The 16279-nt window shown below is 46.2% G+C and overlaps 1 protein-coding gene across 1 annotated transcript; it reads right to left on the reverse strand.

The window, feature by feature from the left end:
• Nucleotides 1-647: 647 nt before the first annotated feature.
• Nucleotides 648-13614, reverse strand: tarbp2 (TAR (HIV) RNA binding protein 2). The gene is made up of 7 exons (XM_072451878.1): nt 13379-13614; nt 2411-2725; nt 2155-2224; nt 1957-2074; nt 1479-1606; nt 1153-1348; nt 648-841 (listed from the first exon to the last, which is right to left on the reverse strand). The coding sequence occupies exons 1-7, from the start codon at nt 13429-13431 to the stop codon at nt 684-686; spliced, it is 1038 nt and encodes a 345-aa protein (XP_072307979.1). The 5' UTR covers nt 13432-13614; the 3' UTR covers nt 648-683.
• Between the last annotated feature and the right edge of the window lie 2665 nt (nt 13615-16279).

A 16279-nucleotide genomic window follows, 5' to 3' on the forward strand; every position in this document is an offset into this window, starting at 1 on the left:
AGATTATCTACTACTTTATTGCCAGAACCTGGATACACAATGTTGCATTAAAACAGCAGCTGTGTCACATAGATGCATTGTATCAAGTTATAAATGTGGTTTGGATTGAACATGAATTTGAAGTATTTCAGAAATAAAGCTTCTATAGTCTACATTAGAAGAAATAATGCTTAAATAGAATTAATCAAACATCTACATCCATGCAAAACATTTCACAAAAGCTTCTGGTACAGTAAAAAAATCCTTTAATTGTTAAACACTAAAAATGACAGAAAACAATAATACTAATAAAATATTAAACAATTGAAATGGTTTTCCATTGTACAATGTCTATGAAAAACTTATATTCCTCTTGTGGCTCATGGGATGTCCTTAAAATGTTTTCAATATCCAACATCACTTCTGGAGCGTCCTGAAGAGTTTCTTGAGTTTACATGCTTCTGCATGTGCTTTTTGAAACTTGCATTGTGAATAATGTGCTGGTCACTTAAAATAAACCATACTAAAAGCAAAGTTTAGTACCCATGATTGTCCTAATACTTAATTTTTCCACAGATACATACTCCATCCAAATACAAGACTGAGGTATTTCAGAACCAAATCGTGAAAGCCCTGTGAGCTCCACTGGTCAATAAATATAGAATACCATGGAAGTGTACTTTATTCTGGTCTCACCACAGCACTCATTTTCCTCCAGCCATGATTTTGAGGTACTGAAGAGCATTGTAGGCAGCATTAGCCCGAGCATCGTCCACACTTGGTGCAAAGCCATGACAGACTGTGATTGGCTGAGTAGACAGCTCCACCAGACACTGACACAGACCACTCAGACTTCGCTCTTCTGGAAAGTGAAAAAGGAGAAAAAAGAGGCATCATTTGACTACAATGACTAAAAAGAATCAAATGCAACAAGAGAAACTGAGAGGAATTATCTTTTCCCATGCAAATTTGTCCCCAAATTTTCAGAAAATCTAGTGACCAGAAGTGTGATTTGGTTCCATTGCTTTACATTTTTAACTATTTGTTTGGAGAGTTTACTGAATGTAGTGAGATGTCCTCAGTTTCAGACTGGACGTGGGTCAACAAAGGTACATTAGACTGTACCACTATTTGCTGGATCATTTATGGAGACAGTCAAGTGGAAAATCGTACCTAGATCGAGGTAACTAACATCAAAGCGCTGCTCCATAGACAGGTCCGTGAGCAGGGAGCAGAAGTTGGAGTCTGAGGGAATGCTCAGAGGATGGCTGCGCAGCTGAAGGATCTTCTCTCCAGCCGAGTTACGTAGAGAGTCCCAAGTGCAGCTGAAGCTCTTACTCTTACCAGACTCCGCTTTACTTCCCATGTGCTTAAGATGAGGAGGAAAATAAAGTATGATAAGCCTCTGATCGCAGTAGCCAGCATTGTTTTAAACTGGGAGTCTTTTGGGGTTTTCTCTACATACATTGTGCTTGAATTTGAATGTACACTTTTCTTACCAATGTGAAAGTGTCCTCCTCTGCGTCTGCTTCGTTGCTGCTTCTCAGGTCGACTGGGACATCATGAATTCTTGACAACATCTTTGCAGCGGCATTTCTCTTGGCTAGCTTTTTGGATGTACCGCTGCCTGGTGATGTTACGAACAACATTATTGGTCAAAAGCAAGTAAATACATGATTATTTAAATGACAAAATGTGTAAAGAGAAGTTAATGGGCCAGCAAAAAGCCAGGCTGATCATGCGCCCCTCACAAGAAAATTTTTGATACAATATTTTGAGGTGACTTCATAAAGCTCTTTGTTTTTGTACATGTAGAGCAGGGTATGGATTGCGTTCACAATAACCCTGAACAGATTTGTCCTTTCTCATACTCTCAAAACAAAGTCAAACTGAAGATGGTCCACATCATGTTTCTGTAATGACGGTATATGGCTCTTGCACCACACAAACATGTATTTAAAAAATACAATAAAATACCTATTTCCATGAATCTCTCAACTCTGCATGTCATGGTGAACTCTTTGCGGTGTGCAGGGCCAGACTCCTGGGTGACTGTATACTCTGGCAAACGCCATCCTTTCTGTACAACCAGCTCCTGTCAGAGAAATACACACATTAACACATGTAATTTGAATACAAAGCACTTTTGGACAATGGTTAAAGAGTAGTGCAGACCTGCAGCGCTCCTACTGGATTACATTCAGAATGCTGAGAATTACTTGATGTCTTCATGTCAGAGGGCGAGCTGTGAAAAATAGACAGCAAAAGCAACTTTGTGAAATTAAAAAAATATGTATTTACAAAATTCTGTAAAAGAAAACAACCATAAAGGCATGAGTAGGCATTCATATTTGAATAACTAATAACCATGTTTTTGTGTGATTTCTGGTATTATACGCTGTACTATGCTCACACCATGCATTGAGCTGACCTGTCTCCATCCACTGCCACATCAACGCTGATGAATCCGTCTACTTCAGTGCTGACTCCGATGGGACCACAGAGACCTCCCTTGAGCATCTTCAGCGCAGCCTCAGCTGCTTTATGCTTGGCTGCCTTCTTGCTGGGCCCTTGACCAGTGCAGCTGATTTCTCCCACAGACACTCGGAATGTGAAGTTGGGCTGGTGGGCCTGTCCCTCGGCCTTCAGCAGGTCGTACACTGGGGTCTTGCCTAACCGCGTTCCATACTCCTGCAGCAGACTGATGGGCGTCTTCCCCGGATTCACTGCCAGCATTTGCTCAATACTTGTTAAAGAAGGAGAGAAGTTACCTCATGATATAATTCATATGTTTGTATACAGTTCTGGAAGGAATGCAAAGCCACATGGGACATGTGTGAATGAAACAGGAACAGAATTTCCTGCATTTTTTATCTGAAAATGTCCCTGGTAAATTGCCAGGACTAATGCAAGGAAGGTCCATGTGTGAATAAAGCAAGAAAACTGCCAGTACCACCTTGTTTCTTTGGTGATGAGCTTGGTTCCCCGGGATACACTGCACAGTTCCATTTTCATTTTAATTTAATTTAATTAATGCAGTATATCGCTTTAGAGGATTCAGCGTGAACAGAGCCGGCCTGGCAATGTTCTGAGCTGACTGTTCTGGCACATTTACCGGGAATTATGTGAGAATGGGGCTTAAAAAACATGGAAATCTGACATTTTTGTTGCTGCTGTGCTAAACGTTCATAGACATTAGCCAAAACATGTACAATGTACTTAAGTAAACAAAACAGCTGTGGACCAACCTGATACACGGCTGAGCAACTATGGTAAATACATTTATCACTCCAACGTGTCAGAATACTTTTGAATGAATGCCAAGTTTAGTAATTAGCATCTCAAAATCTCCATTAGTTTAAAATTAGGCAAACTAATAATTCGAATGATGGGTAATGTCACAATCCTGAGCTCTATTTTTTAAACTCTTTTTTTAACCTCTCTTTGTGTTTGCTCATACAAAGCAATTGGGTATATAACAATACATTCATTGCAAACATGTCAGTGTAATCCCTCATTCGTCCAGGCGTGTTCCATAGTAGAAAAAGCTTCAGTTGTAGTCATCTGGACTCAGTTTGAAAAAATAGACGTTTCGACTCTCATCCAAGAGTCATTGTCAATAAAAGAATTTAGATCGAGAACTCCGATATTAATACTGTTCTGTGGTAAGACCCGCCCATTGGGAGGAGCCTTCCTGAAGTAGAAGGAGTTGTTTGTTTCAACAGAAACTCCCCCCTTGTATCTACCGAGCTAGCCTATTCAGAATCTTAATGGGCTATTAGAATCCTCTTTGTCTTTGTGAGACCCTGGCTCAACCACCCTGAGTACCTGATTAGCATCTAAATGTCCTGGTCCTGGTCCTCTACCTTTCCAGGGGTTCAGTAACCCATTATAAATAACAGGAAGATTAAACCTTAGCCCTCCATTTCTGTTTAAAGAAGGTCTTTCTTTTTTAACAAAAATAGCTTCCTTAACTCCTCTTTCAAACCATCTTTTCTCCCTGCTTAAAACCTTCACCTCACCGTCTTCAAACAAGTGATTAGAGGCTTCAAGATGGAGATGCACGGCACTCTGAGGTCCTGAACTTGTATTTCTTCTGTGCTGATAAAGCCTCTTGTGTAGAGGCTGTTTTGTCTCACCTATGTAACGTTCTTTACAGCTTTCTTCACTGCATTGGATCGAATAAACTACATTGCTCTGTTTTTGAGTCGGCAACTTGTCCTCAGGGTGAACCAGTTTTTGTCTTAAAGTGTTTCCTGGTTTAAAATAAACAGGGACTTCGTGTTGTCTAAAAATTCTCTGCAGTTTTTCCGACAGGCCAGACACATAAGGGATAGAAACACCCTTCCTTCTCTGTTCAGTTTCCCTTTTGTCCTGCTTCTTGGTTCTCTTCACTCTGTTGAGAGCCCAAGCGGGGTAACCACAGGCTGAGAGGGCATTTCGGACATGTTTTTCCTCTTTCTTCTTGCCCTCTGAGCTGGTGGGCACACCTTGAGCTCTGTGTTGTAAGGTTCTGATCACACCCAGCTTGTGCTGTAGTGGGTGGTTGGAACCAAAGAGCAGATACTGGTCTGTGTGTGTAGGTTTCCTATATACTTCTATTTGGAGTTTCCCGTCCTCTCCTCTGATCGTGGAACAATTGATTGTTCCACGAGAAATGCACTCTCAGCCTGTGGTTACCCCGCTTGGGCCCTCAACAGAGTGAAGAGAACCAAGAAGCAGGACAAAAGGGAAACTGAACAGAGAAGGAAGGGTGTCTCTATCCCTTATGTGTCTGGCCTGTCGGAAAAACTGCAGAGAATTTTTAGACAACACGAAGTCCCTGTTTATTTTAAACCAGGAAACACTTTAAGGCAAAAACTGGTTCACCCAAAGGACAAGTTGCTGACTCAAAAACAGAGCAATGTAGTTTATTCGATCCAATGCAGTGAAGAAAGCTGTAAAGAACGGTACATAGGTGAGACAAAACAGCCTCTACACAAGAGGCTTTATCAGCACAGAAGAAATACAAGTTCAGGACCTCAGAGTGCCGTGCATCTCCATCTTGAAGCCTCTAATCACTTGTTTGAAGACGGTGAGGTGAAGGTTTTAAGCAGGGAGAAAAGATGGTTTGAAAGAGGAGTCAAGGAAGCTATTTTTGTTAAAAAAGAAAGACCTTCTTTAAACAGAAATGGAGGGCTAAGGTTTAATCTTCCTGTTATTTATAATGGGTTACTGAACCCCTGGAAAGGTAGAGGACCAGGACCAGGACATGTAGATGCTAATCAGGTACTCAGGGTGGTTGAGCCAGGGTCCCACAAAGACAAAGAGGATTCTAATAGCCCATTAAGATTCTGAATAGGCTAGCTCGGTAGATACAAGGGGGGAGTTTCTGTTGAAACAAACAACTCCTTCTACTTCAGGAAGGCTCCTCCCAATGGGCGGGTCTTACCACAGAACAGTATTAATATCGGAGTTCTCGATCTGAACAATACCTCGTGCACTTGGATGCCAACTGCCATAAAAAACTACAACGACAACAGTTTGGATATTACGGCAACATAGAGGAACGCCTCGGTCCGTATGACGGGGAAGAAGAAGAGGAAGCGTGACCTGGTCGGTGACGATATGAACAGCGGGGAGGACTCCCCTGGAGCCACTGATCCTGTGCAGCGTAGGGCGTCTTCTTGCTCGTCTATGGAGGGCTCTCTCAGTGAGGAGCAGGGCGGGGGGGTTGCAGATGTCGGGGATGTGAGTTCAGAGTGTAAGGTGTTCATAAAGCTCGCGCAGGATAATGCGTCCTTTAAGGGGTGGGATCCGATGGCGTTGACAAGGAGCCTGACTGTAGCTGTGGGAGTGGTCAAGCATGCGAGTGTCCTTAGGGATGGCTCGCTGCTGGTTGTGTGCAAGGACGTGGCTCAGCAAAGGAAGGCGATTGAAGCTAAGTGTCTGGGGGGGAAGGACATTCTTGTGTCTGATGCTGTAAGAGGCACGGTCAGGGGAGTTATAGTAGGCGTCCCTACGACGACATCTGTGGATGACGTAAAGGAGAATTTGACTGGAGCTAAGGTGGTGGATGCTAGGCGGTTGAAGATGACCCGGGATGGGGTAAGGTGTGACAGCCTGTCGATAATGATTAGATTTGAAGGTGGGATCCTGCCTCGTGTGGTGTGCGTTGGGTACATGCGCTATGGCGTACGCCCATATGTTCTGCCGCCCCTGCGTTGCTTCAAGTGCCAGCGCTTTGGGCATATTGCAGCGGTCTGTAGAGGGAAGCAGAAGTGTGGTAAATGTGCAGGAGACCACGAGTATGGGAAGTGTGACGACGGAGCAAAACTCAAGTGCTGTAACTGTGGGGGAGAGCATAGCTCTGCCTACGGGGGATGCGTGTTCAGCAAGAGGGCTGCGGAGGTGCAAAAAGTTAGAGCCTCTCAAGGCATATCCTACGCGGATGCGGTCAAGAAGGTGTCTGGTAGTCAGGTGACGGTGGATGCAGTGGGGGCTGCCAGTGCTGCTGGTGTCCTAGGCGACAGGGGAGGGGGCAGCGTTGCCCGCAGCCAGGGGGAGGTCCCCACTGGGATGCCCGTGAGTGTGGCTTCCACGGGCAGAGGCCCTGTGGGTGCGGAGGATGTACTGGTTGTGAAGAGGAAAGATTTCTTCCTCTTTATAGTGGAAGTGATTAACTGTACTGGGCAAACCAAGAAGAGATCCGAAAAGACTAAGATCATCGCTAAGGCTGCAGGGAAGTACTTTGGAGCTGGGGGCCCCGAGTGGACGGAGATAGAGGATGCGCTGCGGGAGGGCGCCCTGCCCCATTCTGGCAGTGGGAGTGGGGGGGCTCCCGATGCGCCGTCAGGTTCCGGGGGCTCATAATGGCGGTGGTTGTCTTGCAATGGAATGCGCGTAGTCTTCGTGCTAATGGCCAGGAATTTAAGCATTTTGTCTCTACCTTGTTGAACAAGCCTCACGTTATGTGCGTGCAGGAGACTTGGTTACGACCTAGGTGGGGTTTTGGGATACAAGGGTATGTGTGTGTTAGGAATGATAGGGAGCAGGGTAGAGGCGGAGGTGTGGCTGTGTTTGTCCGAGATGACCTAAATTACGTTGTTGTCAGTGTGAGTAAAGCGCCGGAGGCCCTGGCGGTGAGGGTCTGGCTGGGTGGTGAAGCTGTTACTGTGGTTAACCTTTATAATCCGTGTGGTGAGTTAACGCTAGAGTCCTTACATAGTATCGGTAAGGATGTTCGGGGAAAGGCCGTGTGGTGTGGGGATTTTAATGCGCATAGCGCTTTGTGGGGCGGTAGTGGTACCGATAGGTATGGGCAGGTGGTAGAGGGTTTTATCAATCAAAGGGAGTTGGTTTGTCTGAATGATGGGGGTGGGACCCGCTATGATATGGGGACCGGTGCGGAAAGTGCAATAGATCTTACACTTGTGTCCAAGGAGTTAGCTGGTGTTTGTAGTTGGGAGGTTCTTGGTAATCTTTCTTTTGGTAGCGATCACTATCTAGTCCGCACCGTGATTGGCTTTGGGAGCTGTGTGGTCAGGGGGACGAGGATCCAGAGGTGGCAGTTGGCAAGGGCGAACTGGGGGGCTTTCCTGAGGAAAGCTGATGATGGTTCTAGGGTTCTGCAGGAAGGAGGATTGACTCAGGTGGATGATCTCAATAGTGCAATTGTCTCGCTCATCACGCAGTCAGCGGTAGGCACGATTCCTAAGAGTGGTGGTAGTGGACATAGGAAGCGGGTGCCGTGGTGGACTGAAGCATGTGGTCATGCTGTTAGGGCGAGAAATGCGGCGTTTCGCCGGCTAAGGGTTGCCCACACTGAGGGTGCCCTCATTGACTACAAGAGGGCCCGCGCTGTTGTGCGGAAAACTGTGAGAACGGCCAAGAGTGCCTATTGGAGGCGGTATTGTTCCAAAATTGGGAGAGAAACGCGTCTCGGGGATGTTTGGGGGATGATTAAGCGGATGCATGGGGTTGAGCGCCGTCGTGGGACCCCGGTCCTAATACTGAATGGTGTTGAAGCAGTCAGCGACGTTGACAAAGCTGAACTGTTGGCCAGCACCTTTGTGTCGGTGCACAGCTCTGACAATCTCTCACCTGCGGAAAGGCACTACAGGGAGAGTACTTTGGCCCAGAATTCTGAGCTGATTGGGCACCAGCCTTCGACTCAAGATGACCTTGACCTTCCGTTTAGTTTGTTTGAGCTAAGGAGAGCACTTTCTAAGGCGAAACAGACAGCCCCGGGTAAAGATGAGGTGTGCTATGACATGCTCTCTCATTTGACTGATGACACGCTTGGGCTAGTCCTGGGTCTTTTCAACCGTGTTTGGGATTCAGGTTGTGTTCCATCTGCGTGGAAACAGTCTACGGTGGTGCCGGTTCTGAAGCCGGGTAGGCCAGCGTCTGACCCTTCAAGTTATAGGCCGATTGCCTTGACGTCGCAGCTCGGGAAAACGATGGAGCGCATGGTTACCGAGCGGTTGGATTACTTCTTGGAGAGTCAGGGTTTGCTTCCCGCGCACCAGAGTGGTTTCCGTAGGGGCAGGAACACCATGGATTCCGTGTTGTGTTTGGAATCTGATATCCAGCTGGCCAGGGCTCAGAAAGAAAAGGTTATTGCGGTGCTCTTTGATGTGGAGAAGGCGTACGATATGGTTTGGAAGGATGGGCTCCTCATTAAGCTGCGGAAGTGTGGTGTGAAGGGTAAACTGTTTAACTGGGTCCGGAGCTTTCTGTCTGGCCGGCGTATCCAAACCAGAGTGGGCGCTGCTTACTCTGGGGTCTATGGGGTGGAGAATGGGATCCCGCAGGGGAGTGTGTGTAGCCCTATCTTGTTCAATGTTATGATTAAGGACATCTTTGACGACGTGGATGGGTCTGTTGGGAGGAGCCTTTATGCTGACGATGGCGCTCTATGGGTGAGAGGGAGGAATCTCCGGTTTTACGAGGCGAAACTGCAAAGGGCAATACAGCAGGTGGAGCAGTGGACCCTGAAGTGGGGGTTTAAACTGTCCGTACGGAAGTCTCAAGTGATCTGTTTCTTCAATGGACATAGGGACGTCTCCCTTCGACTGCATGGGCAGGTGCTCGAACAGGTCAGGGAGGTGAGGTTCTTGGGGGTCACCTTTGACGAGAGGCTTAGTTGGCGTCGGCACATTGATGAGGTCAGTGGTAAATGCAAAAGGGTGAATAACTTGCTTCGTTGTCTATCCGGCCAGGACTGGGGGGCCAGCAGAAGGTCGCTCCTGGGTATTTATCGGGCCGTCATGAGGGCGGCTATTGATTATGGCTGTATAGCCTACATGTCTGCGGCTGAGACTAACTTAAAGAAGCTTGATGTGGAGCAAGCCCAGGCCTTGCGCATCTGCTGTAGGGCTTTTAGGACCTCCCCTGTCTCGGCGCTGCAGGTTGAGTTGGGGGAATTGCCGTTACGGCTCCGGAGGCTAGAACTTCTGTTGGCTTACTGGGTGAATGTGCAAGGTCATACGAGCTCTCACCCGGTGAGGGACTTTCTCAGGGTTGATGGGGGGCAGAGTGAGGCTGGCGGTATGATTTTCAGCCAGGTAGGAAATGCGAAGGCGCGGCTTGCGGGGGTTGGTGATCTGCGTGTGAGCCCGTCGGTGGCTTTGTCTGCTATAGCTCCGTGGAAGTTTGTCCCGGCTCCTGTTGATGTTAGCTTGCATGGCAAGCTTAGAGGAGTCGCTGGGAGGGCACCGCAGTTTGCCGTTCAATCGCTCATCGATAAGCACTCAGGTGATGTGTTTATTTATACCGACGGGTCTAGGGATCCTGAGAGTGGGCGTACTGGCGCCGCTTATTTTGTGCCTGACCTGGGGCTAGCGGTCAAGAAGAGGTTGACAGATCGCCTTTCTGTTTTCACGTCGGAACTTATAGCGATACGGTTGGCGTTGGAATGGGCGGAATCTGCTTTGCAGTGTTGCGGCATTGTGGTGGCCTCTGACAGCCTTTCTGCATTGCAAAGCATTAAATCTGGGAAATCGGATTGCAGACAGGATGTGTTGAATGGCATCTTCTGTCTGATGCTCTCCCTGTCCAGGAAGGATGTGAGGGTTTCCTTCATTTGGGTCCCTGCGCATGTGGGGGTGGATGGTAACGAAATGGCTGATGCACTGGCTAAACGTTCCCTTCGGCGGCCATCAATTGATGTGGCGGTTGAGTTAAGCAAATCTGAAATCAAGCCTGTTATCAAGAGTCATGTGGTCGGCCTTTGGCAGGAATTTTGGAGCCACTGTGTTACTGGACGGCATTTCTATCACATACAGGGTAGTGTGGGTCCTTGCGGGTCTATGGGCAGGAACGCGTGGGAGGAAAGGGCCTTCGCCCGCATGAGGATTGGCCATACTGGACTCAATTGGTCACTAAGTAGGATAGGCAAACATCCGACCGGTCTGTGTGGTCACTGTCGGGTGCCAGAGACTGTCGAGCATGTGCTGATTTGCTGTGAGGCTTATGATAGGGAAAGGGCCGGGTTGGCCTTGTGGTTTCGGAATAATGGGCGGGAGTTCAATCTGCGGAACGTTCTGGCGATCCAGTCACAGGGTTTGTGTCAGGCTGTGGTTGCTTACTTATGTAGCACAGGGCTGGGTAAACGTTTATAGAGGTGGGGGGTGTTGGAGACTGAGCCGAGGATGAGGAGCAAGAGGATGTTCTAACGCGCTTGGACTTCATGGGCCTAGAAACGCCAAAGTGATGGAAGACGGACTTCTAAAGGATAAAACGACAAAGACGTCCCATGACCTCATGGGCTTTGTACTTCCAAAGCACCGAACGTCAAAGAGGGCGAGGAAGGTGAAGAAGAGTCTCCCTGGAATAAAGCCGGTTGGTCTCTGACACAACAACTATTCTAGTCACAAAAACACATCATGACCTCATGGGCTTTGTAACGCCAAAGCGATGGGAGGAGTACTTTTACGGACTACGACAGAGTCTGAGGACTACGAAACGTCTGAGGAATAAAGTCTGGCGGTAATGCAACACTCGGATGCCAACCGCCATAAAACAACAACAACAACAACAACATAAATTCTAGTCACAAAGACATATCATGACCTCATGGGCTTTGTAACACCAAAGCAATGGAAGGAGTTCTTTTACGGACTACGACAGAGTCTGAGGACTACGACAAAGTCTGAGGAATAAAGTCTGGCGGTAATGCAACACTTGGATGCCAACCGCCATAAAACAACAACAACAACAACAACAACAACAACCCGCATGAGGATTGGCCATACTGGACTCAATTGGTCACTGAGTAGGATAGGCAAACATCCGACCGGTCTGTGTGGTCACTGTCGGGTGCCAGAGACTGTCGAGCATGTGCTGATTTGCTGTGAGGCTTATGATAGGGAAAGGGCTGGGTTGGCCTTGTGGTTTCGGAATAATGGGCGGGAGTTCAATCTGCGGAACGTTCTGGCGATCCAGTCACAGGGTTTGTGTCAGGCTGTGGTTGCTTACTTATGTAGCACAGGGCTGGGTAAACGTTTATAGAGGTGGGGGGTGTTGGAGACTGAGCCGAGGATGAGGAGCAAGAGGATGTTCTAACGCGCTTGGACTTCATGGGCCTAGAAACGCCAAAGTGATGGAAGAAGGACTTCTAAAGGATAAAACGACAAAGACGTCCCATGACCTCATGGGCTTTGTAAAACAACAAAGACGTCCCATGATCTCATGGGCTTTGTACTTCCAAAGCACCGAACGTCAAAGAGGGCGAGGAAGGTGAAGAAGAGTCTCCCTGGAATAAAGCCGGTTGGTCTCTGACACAACAACTATTCTAGTCACAAAAACACATCATGACCTCATGGGCTTTGTAACGCCAAAGCGATGGGAGGAGTACTTTTACGGACTACGACAGAGTCTGAGGACTACGAAACGTCTGAGGAATAAAGTCTGGCGGTAATGCAACACTCGGATGCCAACCGCCATAAAACAACAACAACAACAACAACAACAAATTCTTTTATTGACAATGACTCTTGGATGAGAGTCGAAACGTCTATTTTTTCAAACTGAGTCCAGATGACTACAACTGAAGCTTTTTCTACTATTCATTGCAAACGTTACATTTTACATTCGTCAAAAAGGAGAAAAATAAATACATTGTAAAAATAAAATGTCTACAGAGGAGGGTCAATTAAATTGGAATGTTACATTTGTGTTAGCGGCTAAATTGGATACATTTTAAACTTTAAAGTACAATTTTATTTCACTTTACATACTTTGATTTATATATGTAATGTTTTGCCAATATGAGGATTACGTTAATCAACAGATTGTCTCGTTTGTTCTCTAAACCGATCCCATATAAATTTTACTTTTACATTTTTTTTGTTCCAAGCAATTTAGAAAGAAAGTCTTTATTTTGAGAAGGGATATTAAACCATACATGTTTACAAAAACTGTGGCAAGGCATTTTAGAACCCTACATGATCACAACAAAGTAAACGTTATGGGAATGTGGGCTGGGATAAGGGGCCAGGGAAAACTGTTTTTTTTTTTTTAGTACTCAAGCCTTAGTTATGGGAAAATACAGGATTAACAGTAATTAAACATGCACGAATCCTTCAAAATGTAACTTTGAGTAAACTAATCATGGGGATTGAGGAAACACTGTTGTAACAACATTAAAAGCTCATTAAATTGATTTAGCAAAATATGTCTCAAACATAAGGCCCGAAGTCACTGGGATAGGCTCCAGTCACCCGCGACCCCGAAAGGGAACAAGCGGTAGAAAATGGATGGATGGATGGATGTCTCAAACACAATCTGACTAACGAGCAGATTTAGTTGACGAGTTAATAATTTGTACTGGTAAAACCAAGTTTGTTTCAAAAGCAAGCGAACATTAGCAGTAAATCCCCCTCACGGTTTTGTTGGAAATAAAACTCCTACACAAGACCATGACTGTGTGGATCAAATGGTTCCTTAAAATGTGATTTAAATCCATTATGATAAATAACAATAATGATGATGGTAATATTATTATTAATAATAATAGCTTAAGAGTTTTTAGTCCATTTAAACTTTAATGTACGTGTTTGCCAATTTGTGAATAGTGTCACCAAAAGTTATACTGTAATGTCGGAAAAAAACGATTTAACAGGAATGCAACAACATTACCGATTCTGAGATTATGAATGAATGTTAATCAGAATCTATAGAGCAGTGTTTGGGGTCAGAGGTCATGCTGAAGAATGCCTGTTTGAGCCGTGTTGGAGAGCATAAGCTGTACACATAAGTGTGTAATATTAATAATACACGGGACAGAAAGGGCTGCACTGCAGAGTGTGAATGTTGCACACACATTATAATAGATCCATGACACACATGGACCTGCTGTGAGCACAAAGCCCACAGCTCAATAGCTCTTCGGTTCTTTAGCTTTAGCTTAGCTTACCTGGAGCACCCGGAGTTTGTCTTCCAGCTGTCCGGCGCTGTCTCGTCGTTCATTACCTATGTCACACAGACAGAGTCCGATGCTTTCGGATGACAGCTCCCCCCAAACTGAACAGACACTAGCTTTCATTAGAAGTACTTTCCGGCTCTTGTAAATATGTGAATCAGGACAGGAATCTCCGAGCCTCCAGCCTCCTCTTCCTCTGCCACAGCGACATCCTACAATCTGTCTGAGTGTCTCATTGTCGCCATCTCCTGGTGCATCTACATAACGCAGCCGCAAAACCACGCGCAAAATCTGAACCAGGAAAAGGTTTTAATGTCTTAGTTTTTCTGGATTTGGCTTTAAAACGGCCAAACCGAAGAACGACTCAAATAAGTCTATGACACTCGTGATGGTTGTGGGCCTCACGCTGTCTTCACACACACTACAGGCCCAGTCGTGGTTTGACTGACAGCAACATGTTGTTGTCACAGCAACATGTTGTCCTGTCTTCGATAGTGGCGCAGATGAGCCCCAGAAAAGCCGAGACACGACCGCTACCTGGGCATTAGCTTTAGGTTACCGAGGTCTGATTCGTCCCCCGGGTACGTGTTCCCCCCCGGGTACGTGTTCCTCCCTCGGGTACGTGTTCCTCCCCCGGGTACGTGTTCCTCCCGGGGGTACGTGTTCACCAGGGGTACGTGTTCCTCCCCGGGTACGGGTACGTGTTCCTCCCCCGGGTACGTGTTCCCCCCCGGGTACGGGTACGTGTTCCTCCCCCGGGTACGTGTTCCCCCCGGGTACGTGTTCCCCCCGGGTACGTGTTCCCCCCTCGGGTACGTGTTCCTCCGGGGGGTACGTGTTCCTCCCGGGGGTACGTGTTCACCAGGGGTACGTGTTCCTCCCCCGGGTACGTGTTCCTCCCCCGGGTACGTGTTCCTCCCCCGGGTACATAGCACAGCCCGCTAAACCCCCTGGTCACAATATTCAAAGGCCGATGATAATTTACACAGATGGGGCAGAAACAATCAATATTCTTAAAATGTAGTTTTTGGTATAATACGAGAAGTTAGTGAATCTAAACATTTGTGAATTTACCCTTTAGATATTTCATGGCAACGCACAACGTGATCAATAGGGGCCTAGGGGCCTATGTACAGAGCTGCCAAATTGGCCAGTTTTACTTTTTTTCTTTTCTTACATCATATATTTTTTCTTCAGTTTCACATTTTAACATGACATTTCGTAATAGTTAAAAAAGAAATCAGGTGATACTACCACATTTTTATTTATTTATTCTTCTCGAATTTGCGTTAAGTATTCGCCTGAAACATCACGGTACTTAAAGGAATAATACAGGATTTTTGGCACGTAATCATTTCCTCGTGGCGTGGACAGCCGAGCAGTTCTGCCACATGTCAATCATTCCCTGCATCTTACTGCACACCTGCAGCCCCGTTCTGGCTCATTCCCAGGATAGCAGCACGTTTCCCTGGCTGCGCATGCGTGGTTGATATGCCAGTGTGTGTTTAGTGTACAGTACAAAATGACGACAGAGAAAGACTGTGTTCGAAGAAGATACGGAAATCTGCGGAGACGAGAGATGAGTTCAGTCGCGCTAATAAATAAACCACGTGTAGCAGCTTCTGCACGAGGTGTGATGTTGGGCAGCCTCTTAGAAACAACAGGAGGGTGGAGGGTGAGTTCTCCAATCGGCAAAAAATCCTCTATTATTCCTTTTAAGGAATGCATAGAGACAATTTCCTGGTGATTTAGTATCACGTTTTATTATGAAAACATGAATTTCTAGGTGCATTCAGGGGCCAGAAGGTGTCTGGTTTGGGGACCACAGGATCTAATCTCTGCTGTTTGCAGACGATGTTGTCCTGATGGCTCCATCAAACCCGGACCTGCAACATGCACTGGGACGGTTTAAAGCTGAGTGTGAAGCGGCTGGGATGAGAATCAGCACCTCCACATCCGAGGTAACGGTTTTCAACCGGAGAAAGGTAGTTTGCTCCCTCCAGGTTGGTTTGGGAGTTCAAGTATCTCGCCTCGTGATCTTCTTCTTTTTTAATATTTGACTACTTCCCATAGATCCACTAAAGTTATCACGTGTTCACATTGTGACTTCAAGTCACAAGTCAAAATATTTGGGATTTATTGTTTAATTGAGTCAATCAGGTTGAGATAAGCAAGACCTGCACAGATCCGGTTGGTGTCAAACAACGTTGGACTTTCCGATTGAACGCCGGTCGGCACTTGGAAGAAGCCAGAAGAGGCACAGCTAGTGTCTGAAATCAAAATCAAAATAATAGATAAATAAAACAGATAAAACATTTTTTGTTTAATCAAAACATCTGCAAAACGGTTCGTTTTTTATTAGGATTCAAAACGGACAAACCAAAGCTTTGTAACGCCAAAGCAATGGGAGGAGTACTTTTACGGACTACGACAGAGTCTGAGGACTACGAAACGTCTGAGGAATAAAGTCTGGCGGTAATGCAACACTCGGATGCCAACCGCCATAAAACAACAACAACAACAACAACAACAACAACAACAACAGCAAACCATATGGATTGGGAACAGAGTGGGAGAATTGACTTCTACAGTGGCGCTTAAATGTGCTGTTAAGCGCCAGACCAGAAGGCGGCGGTAAAGCGCCCGTCACTCAGTATCAAAGAGTTAAGATAAACAGGAGAGGGTATATTTGTCTTTTCCGCGTTCGTTTGTCTGTTTTGTGTTCTTCGTATTCTTCGTGTACGTATTGTGAACATTTAGCTGCACAAAATACAAGTGCATGTACATTGTTTTCAAGCTATAAAATAAACGCAAACAACAAGCTATTATTGTTATTGTGAAAGTTTAAATCTTGGATCGACTGTTCTTGGGACGTCACGTCCGCGATGTCCCGAA

This window comes from Eucyclogobius newberryi, unplaced genomic scaffold, assembly GCF_026437365.1.
Source record: "Eucyclogobius newberryi isolate DKJ021-1_F unplaced genomic scaffold, fEucNew1.0.hap1 SCAF_19, whole genome shotgun sequence".
Taxonomy (NCBI): domain Eukaryota; kingdom Metazoa; phylum Chordata; class Actinopteri; order Gobiiformes; family Gobiidae; genus Eucyclogobius; species Eucyclogobius newberryi.

Bases quoted from the DNA above. Each gene is read 5' to 3' on its own strand.
- tarbp2 (XM_072451878.1), bottom strand. From the start codon at position 13,431: ATGAACGACGAGACAGCGCCGGACAGCTGGAAGACAAACTCCGGGTGC. The intron at 2,225-2,410 runs GTCAGCTCAATG...TATTTTTCACAG, and splicing joins GTGGCAGTGGATGGAGACAG to CTCGCCCTCTGACATGAAGA. The intron at 842-1,152 runs GTACGATTTTCC...TTCACTTTCCAG, and splicing joins TGTTAGTTACCTCGATCTAG to AAGAGCGAAGTCTGAGTGGT.